This window comes from Nothobranchius furzeri, chromosome 7, assembly GCF_043380555.1.
Source record: "Nothobranchius furzeri strain GRZ-AD chromosome 7, NfurGRZ-RIMD1, whole genome shotgun sequence".
In the NCBI taxonomy this organism is placed as follows: Eukaryota; Metazoa; Chordata; class Actinopteri; order Cyprinodontiformes; family Nothobranchiidae; genus Nothobranchius; species Nothobranchius furzeri.
In genome coordinates this window covers 63,773,460-63,781,225 of record NC_091747.1, presented here as the reverse complement: position 1 = coordinate 63,781,225, position 7,766 = coordinate 63,773,460, and the positions used below count along the sequence as shown (strand labels likewise).

Genomic DNA, 7,766 nt, shown 5'->3' with positions numbered 1-7,766 from the left:
AACAGAAAGCACCAAAATGTTCTGGTACCAGAAAAACTCCTCAGGTCCAGAAAACCACTGAGAGAGAGAGACTGGATCAGAGGATCTGGGCTGGATCTACAGAGCTGGGCTGGATCTACAGATCTGGACTGGATCAGAGGAGCTGGACTGGATCAGAGGATCTGGGTTGGATCAGATGATCTAGACTGGATCAGAGGATCTGGATTGGACCAGAGGAGCTGGACTGGATCAGAAGATCTGGATTGGATCAGAGGATCTAGACTGGATCAGAGGATCTGGATTGGATCAGAGGTTCAGGACTGGATCAGAGGATCTGGATTCTTCCTAACTAATATTTTGGAGATCATCCTTGTTGTCGCCTCCTCACTGAGCAGCAGAACCTGTTCTCCTATAACAGAAACAGAACTGGGTCATGAATTCATGTTGAACACAGAAACCCGAGTCACGGCTGCAGAACAGAACCAGTTATTCCTCTCCAGCAGAACCTCTGTCCTGTAATTGCCAATTAAATCCTGCAGCAGGTCTCCACAGACCAAGCCAGTCGATGCCAGAGCCTCTCGTTAGCATCCTCTCTGATCCGACCTGCTGCGTTGAAGCGGGCCACGCATCACAACCTCCTCGTTAGCTGCAGCTCGTTACAGGCACCTTTTCATCTCACAGGTGAGCTAATCAGCTGTAAGGATGCAGACTCAGGACTTCCAGCTCGGATGGAGAATGTTGCCGTTCTAATCAGGGACGAGGAGAAAGTGTTGGTTCAGCTGGAATCAGAGGAAAGGGTCCAAACTCGGTACCGGGGTCTGTCTTTTACTTTCTGACTCATGGAGCATCAAACTGAACCTTCAATCAGCTGTTTTATCCTGCAGGGACAAGTGGTGTTGCGGCACCTCCTAGTGGCTGGATGTGGGATTACAGCTTTGGAGACGCGGATGCCAAATTATTATAATTAACATCAAAATGCTGGAATTTAGTTTTAAGCTTCAGACGTTTTTTGTTTTTAAGAGTTTTTGATTTGTTGAGAATTATTAAGAAGCCACATCTGGAGAAACGTTTTCTCAAAAATTAATGTTTAAGAATAAAAATCAACCAGTTTTCTTTCACATTTCTGCTCTAAAATCCACCTAAAGTCATTTTCCACAGTAAAGAACTTTAGTACATAAAATTCCACAGGAATTGAGTTGGACCCATTTATTAAAACATCCATTATTTTATTTACACACAAACACTATTTCTATGTAAGTTTATATTTTAACATGAACTCCTTCCCAAGGTTTGTTGTATTTGAGGTTTTTAATTCTGTAACTGCGGGATCTTTTGATCTAGCCGTGAGCCGGACCAGAACTTTACAGCTTTTTTATGAAGACAACAGTTTGGACCTGTGGGTTTATATTCCTCACCAGGATAAATGAATAATCCTGATTTACTGAGACGTGTGAAAATTTCTGCTCGGATTATCAAATTAAAATCTGACAGAATAAAACTGAGGTCAGAGGTCATGGACCTAACGGCTTCAGTAAAACCTACACCGGTGCTCAGCTTCCTGCTGAAGCTTCACTCTCAAACAGATGAATGGATGAATCCGACACAAAGAGGAGCTGTGCAGACCTGAGACCAGCGTTTTGCTGATCTCCACCTAATCCTCCACACAAACAACTGCTGTCGGATCAGCTGATGGAGGCGGATTAACGGGATGAGAGGAGAACCTGCTGACTCAGCACCTTTTCACAGTGAAAACACCTGATGGAGGTCCAGCTTCAGCCTCGGCAGCTGCAAAAAGAAATGTTTACTTTCATAAACGTGAGAATATTTAAATAAAAATAGAAGCTGTTCTTGTTGCACTTTGACCCTTTAACTAAATAAGTGTGTGAAATTACAAAAGTTTATTTTACAGACAAAATAACCTAAATCTTGCCAGTAAACTCATCTGGTAAGACTTCACAACCCCGAGAGAAGATCTGTGAATGTCTCACAGACGATCTGATCATTTAGGCAGATTAAATATTTAGTTTTCCATTCATCCATTTTCATCCGCTTATCCGGAGTCGGGTCGCGGGGCAGCAGCCCAAGTCGAGAGGCCCAGACTTCCCTCTCCCCAGCCACTTGGGCCAGCTCCTCCGGGGGAATCCCAAGGTGTTCCCTGGCCAGGTGGGTGACATAGTCCCTCCACCGTGTCCTGGGTCTACCTTTAGGTCTCCTCCCGGTTGGACGTGTCCAGGAGGCATCCTGACCAGATGCCCGAGCCACCTCAACTAGCTTCTCTCGATGTGGAGGAGCAGCTAATCTACTCCGAGCCTCTCCCAGATGACTGAGCTTCTCTGAGGGGCAGCCCAGCCACCCTGTGGAGAAAACTCTAGTTTTACAACAGAAAATGTCTTAATTCACCTGAATATTTGTAGTTTTGTTCGCTTTCTTTGAATTGTGTTTATATCCTGAAGTTATGAATAATAAATGTTTTTTTGCAGATGCCTTCATGAATAGCCTCAGTTTGGAGAAACAGATTAGCTTTAACCAGATTGAGGAGATAAAAATCACAAGTTGCTTCACAAGAACAAAAAATATTCAAATATAAAAAAGATTCAAAATATATTATATTGTGATTAAAAAGTGTAAGGAAAGGGAGAGAGAAAATAAATAGGAAAGAGGAAAATCAGTGGATCCCGGGAAAGGCGGCATAAGAGTGGAATAAGGAGAGCAACGAAGGTCGCGCCAAAGCTAGCTTGAATGGGACCAGTTATAAAATGTTTTAACAAGTTCAGAAAAACTTTATGTTGACATTTTCACACCTGAAAAGTCTTCACATCGTGTTATTTTACCCAGAATTCTTTGGGTCTAGGCAGCAGAAATTAGCAGCACAGCTAGCTAGTGTAGCATTTCTCAATAGAGTCTCAAAATTATGAAATTTTAAATTTTTCACGAACAAAGTAAATTCTATGGCTAGCCGTTATCTTCTCTATTCAAGTCACATACACGTCTCTCCAAACTAAGGCTGTTCAAGTGTCATCTATTTATGACCATTTTCTCAAAGCCTCACTTTAATGTTAAAAATCTATTTAAAACATGTTTTTCTCATTTATTTTATCCTAATTTCATCCCAAAGAAAAAAGTCTGAAGTTCTTAATCAGAAATGGTGAAAAACACAAAGATGGAAGCGCCACCAGAATCCACTGTAGATCAGTTTTCCCCCAGGCCTGTAGGGGGCGATGACGCATCCTGATTACCCGTTTCTGATCTTAATCTTACGCAACAAGACGGATCTCAGATGAATCATGAGCTTTAAACTGAAACATGTAGGATTTAACCACTTCACTGCATTCCCAAATCTGATTTTCCACAGTGACACAAACTTAGTTTAACTTTATTTATTTATTTATTCCTCATTTTAAAGCAAATATTCCTAATAAATTTTTATCAGTTTAATAATCGAGGCATCAAGATTCCCATAAGTCCAGAAATCCCAGGAACATGAATGATGAGATTTCTGGAAGATGTTTCTCCAAACTTGCTGGAAACTAGAACTCAGACTAGTCCAGCGTTTCATTTGAGTTTTCACTCGATCTACTCATCTTCGTCCTCGAAGTTCTCCTCGCCGTCATTGGCCGTGGCCTCCTGGTACTGCTGGTACTCCGACACCAGGTCGTTCATGTTGCTCTCTGCCTCTGTGAACTCCATCTCGTCCATCCCTTCTCCGGTGAACCAGTGCAGGAAGGCCTTCCGTCGGAACATGGCTGAAAACTGCTCTGAGAGCCGCTTGAACAGCTCCTGAATTGCTGTGCTGTTCCCGATGAAGGTGGCGGCCATCTTGAGCCCACAGGGGGCGATGTCGCAGACGGCCACCTTCACGTTGTTGGGGATCCACTCCACAAAGTAGCTGCTGTTCTTGTTCTGGATGTTCAGCATCTGCTCATCCACCTCCTTCATGGACATCGGCCCTCGGAACACCGTGGCGACCGTCAGGTAGCGGCCGTGGCGAGGGTCGCAGGCCGCCATCATGTTTTTGGCATCAAACATCTGCTGGGTGAGCTCGGGAACAGTGAGGGCGCGGTACTGCACGCTGCCCCTCGCCGTGAGGGGGGCGAAGCCTGGCATGAAGAAGTGGAGCCTCGGGAATGGCACCATGTTGACGGCCAGCTTTCGGAGGTCGGCATTGAGCTGTCCGGGAAAACGGAGCGAGGTCGTTACTCCGCTCATGGTGGCCGACACCAGGTGGTTTAGGTCGCCATAGGTGGGTGTGGTCAGTTTTAGGGTGCGGAAGCAGATGTCATAAAGGGCCTCGTTGTCGATGCAGTAGGTCTCATCCGTGTTTTCCACCAGCTGGTGGACCGACAGGGTGGCGTTGTACGGCTCCACCACCGTGTCCGACACCTACCGGGTCAAAGAGAACGAGCCGTTAGGAAGCCAAGGGGCCCGAGGCTACAACCTGAACATCAGGACCACACCGCTACCTTAGGGGAAGGCATGACGCTGAAGGTGTTCATGATGCGGTCGGGATACTCCTCACGGATCTTACTGATGAGCAGTGTACCCATCCCAGAACCGGTTCCTCCTCCCAGAGAGTGGGTCAGCTGGAAACCCTGAAGACAGATTCACACGTTTATCCAGAAGTTAGGAAGGATTCTACGTTTTACCTGTGGGTTGCAGGTTAAATTCCTCAGCTGGAGGTTATGGGTGAAAATTTACTATATGACTCAGACAAACCCTTCACAATAAAAGTTCCAGACAGAACATCACCATAGCAACAGACAGCTTGTCCTCTGCAGGACCGAATGCCTGGAGTGTCACGTCTTCGTCCTGCTGACTCGTTTATTTAACAGCAGGAGGAATCCGTGCGAAGGGGGCCACCAACGATCCTGGTAGAACTGATTCTGCTCTGTCGACACTCTGGCTCATCCCTTGAGTTAGGATCCTTTTCTATCTGGGGTCAGAGGTTAGAAGCTAGTAATTTCACCTGCAGACAGTCACAGTGTTCGCACTCCTTCCTCACGATGTCCAGGACTGAGTCCACAAGCTCCGCCCCCTCAGTGTAGTGACCTTTGGCCCAGTTGTTCCCAGCACCTGTCTGACCTACAGACAGTGAAATGTGAGACAGTGACAGATGCCGGCAGATCCGTGCATGACCTGCTGCTGTTAATCAGAACCAAACGTTACCAAAGATGAAGTTATCGGGTCTGAAGAGCTGCCCAAAGGCTCCGGACCGAACACTGTCCATGGTTCCTGGTTCCAGGTCCACCAGCACGGACCGGGGGACATATTTATGAGCTGCACCAACAGAACAGCACTCACTTTATAAACCCAGAATATTATGGGATGTATGACACACACACAAACACTTACAGGAAGCTTCGTTATAGTAGACACTGATCCGGTCCAGCTGCAGAGCCGAGTCACCCACATAGTTCCCCGCTGCGTCGATCCCGTGTTCCTCACTGATCACCTCCCAGAACTAGAAGAGTCACAGCAGGAAAAGAAACCGATCCGGATAAGCTGATGGTGCATTCACTGACCCACACTTCTGTGTCTGACCTTTTGCTAGCTAACGGCTAGTCTGAGCTATCGGCTAATCTGAGCTAACGGCTAATCTGAGCTAACGACTAGTCTGAGCTATTGGCTAATCTGAGCTAACGACTAGTCTGAGCTAACGACTAGTCTGAGCTAACGACTAGTCTGAGCTAACGACTAGTCTGAGCTAACGACTAGTCTGAGCTAACGACTAGTCTGAGCTAACAGCTAGTCTGAAAACAACTAATCTGAGCTAACAGCTAGTCTGAAAACAACTAATCTGAGCTAACAGCTAGTCTGAAAACAACTAGTCTGAGCTATCGGCTAGTCTGAGCTAACCGCTAGCTAACAGCTAGTCTAAGCTAACCGCTAGCTAACAGCTAGTCTGAGCTAACCGCTAGCTAACAGCTAGTCTGAGCTAACCGCTAGCTAACAGCTAGTCTGAGCTAACCGCTAGTCTGAGCTATCGGCTAGTCTGAGCTATCGGCTAGTCTGAGCTATCGGCTAGTCTGAGCTATCGGCTAGTCTGAGCTATCGGCTAGTCTGAGCTATCGGCTAGTCTGAGCTATCGGCTAGTCTGAGCTATCGGCTAGTCTGAGCTATCGGCTAGTCTGAGCTAAAGGCTAGTCTGAGCTAAAGGCTAGTCTGAGCTAAAGGCTAGTCTGAGCTAAAGGCTAGTCTGAGCTAAAGGCTAGTCTGAGCTAAAGGCTAGTCTGAAAACAGCTAGTCTGAAAACAGCTAGTCTGAGCTAAGAGCTAGTCTGAGCTAAGAGCTAGTCTGAGCTAAGAGCTAGTCTGAGCTAAGAGCTAGTCTGAGCTAAAGGCTAGTCATCATTCGCCCTAATGTTGCGTTCCAGTTGTCCTCGGAACTCGTTTTCCTGATACAAGTGGGCAGAAATGATGCAATGAGCTCAGAATTCCGAGCTGTGAGCTCATGGCTGCTGCTAAAGTTATACGGTTAAAGTGACACCACTTTATGAATGACAAATGACCCGTACTTGACTATAAAGCCTTTTACACTACAGTGTCTCATTCATCCATTCACACGCTGGTGGTGATGAGCTACGATGTAGCCACAGCTTCCCGGGGGCGGGCTGGCACCGCCAGATACAGAGTTAGCAGAAATTCATCCAGAGAATAATCTGCTGTGGACCTCCGTGGGCTCAGACTGAATTCTGACTCGTTCTGAGAGGTTCTTTGTGCTTCTGGACTCAGAACCCATCTGAGAGAACGCCTGTAGAACATCAGCTGAGTGGAGCAAGGGAGAGAACAAGTACAGAAGCCCAGATGTCTAAATGTTAAAACACTTCTAAACACGTTCAGCAGGTGTGTGCGTGTGCGCGTGTGTGTGTGTGTCAGCTTCAGCTGTAACAGATGCAGACGTTTCCTTTAATCTGAACATGAAATTTAATTCTGATTTGTTGCCAAAAGGAAATGGGGGTGGGTGATGATGTTTTTGCCTCTGGGCGGTATTCCCAAACATCTCCAGGAAAAATCGGAGCAATTTCAGTGAAACACAGACAGGAAGCCCCATGACAGCTGAGTCCAGCTGATGATGGACGCCACAGCTGATCACAATCAGCAAACAAACAATGAAGCGGAGCTGGTTTATGTCCGAGAGTGGTTCAGGTCACACACACTTAGGTCACACACTCAGGATTAAATCTATAAATTCATCATTTCACATTTTAACTCTCAGAATTAAAATATTTCATTTCCTGTTTTGGGTTTTCACTTAAGAAGCTACAAGCAAACAAAACTAAACCCGGTTTAACAGCTGACCTGGGTCTTCACTCAGGTCTACCCTAAACCGAACGGAACCAGAAAGTTCTACAGAGCAAAGTTGGATCTGGTTCCTGTGTGTGGTTCTGACCCGGTCCGTACCTTGGTTCCGATCTGGTTCCCGCACTGACCCGCTTGGATGTGGACTATCTCCCTCATGGTGCTCCGCTGCTCCGAGTCTGTGGCGCTCCCTCAGCGTGCGCGACTTCATGCGCTCTTCCCATCGACGTTAATATAGGCTCTGCCACTGACACGCGCACACACGTGACTCTGTATGGAAAGCCGAACGTGACAAAAATAGCCACTTTTTACAATTTGTAAAGAAGTCCTAAAAATATAATTGAGTAATTCCGTCTGAGCTGGTCTGGTCACGTGACTCGTGTCATAAACACGCAGCTGGGCCTTAATGGAGCTGCAGCGGAGACTCAGAGGGCAGATTTTTTTATTATTACTATCTGTCATGGAAACGGAGGAAGTTGATTAAAGGATCCA

At 46.4% G+C, this 7,766-nt stretch overlaps 1 protein-coding gene across 1 annotated transcript; it reads right to left on the bottom strand.

Moving 5' to 3' along the window:
• Positions 1–3,341: 3,341 nt before the first annotated feature.
• tubb6 (tubulin, beta 6 class V) lies at positions 3,342–7,533 on the bottom strand. The gene is made up of 6 exons (XM_015955615.2): positions 7,377–7,533; positions 5,329–5,437; positions 5,143–5,253; positions 4,943–5,058; positions 4,440–4,568; positions 3,342–4,359 (listed from the first exon to the last, which is right to left on the bottom strand). Exons 1-6 carry the CDS (start codon positions 7,431–7,433, stop codon positions 3,553–3,555), a joined length of 1,329 nt encoding a protein of 442 aa, XP_015811101.1. The 5' UTR covers positions 7,434–7,533; the 3' UTR covers positions 3,342–3,552.
• Between the last annotated feature and the right edge of the window lie 233 nt (positions 7,534–7,766).

What these genes read in the sequence shown, in the direction of transcription:
- tubb6 (XM_015955615.2), bottom strand. Translation starts at nt 7,433, where the DNA reads ATGAGGGAGATAGTCCACATCCAAGCGGGTCAGTGCGGGAACCAGATC. An exon ending in ACCCGATAACTTCATCTTTG is followed by an intron (nt 5,059 to 5,142) that starts GTAACGTTTGGT and finishes CACTGTCTGTAG; the next exon opens with GTCAGACAGGTGCTGGGAAC. An exon ending in GCGTCATGCCTTCCCCTAAG is followed by an intron (nt 4,360 to 4,439) that starts GTAGCGGTGTGG and finishes TTGACCCGGTAG; the next exon opens with GTGTCGGACACGGTGGTGGA.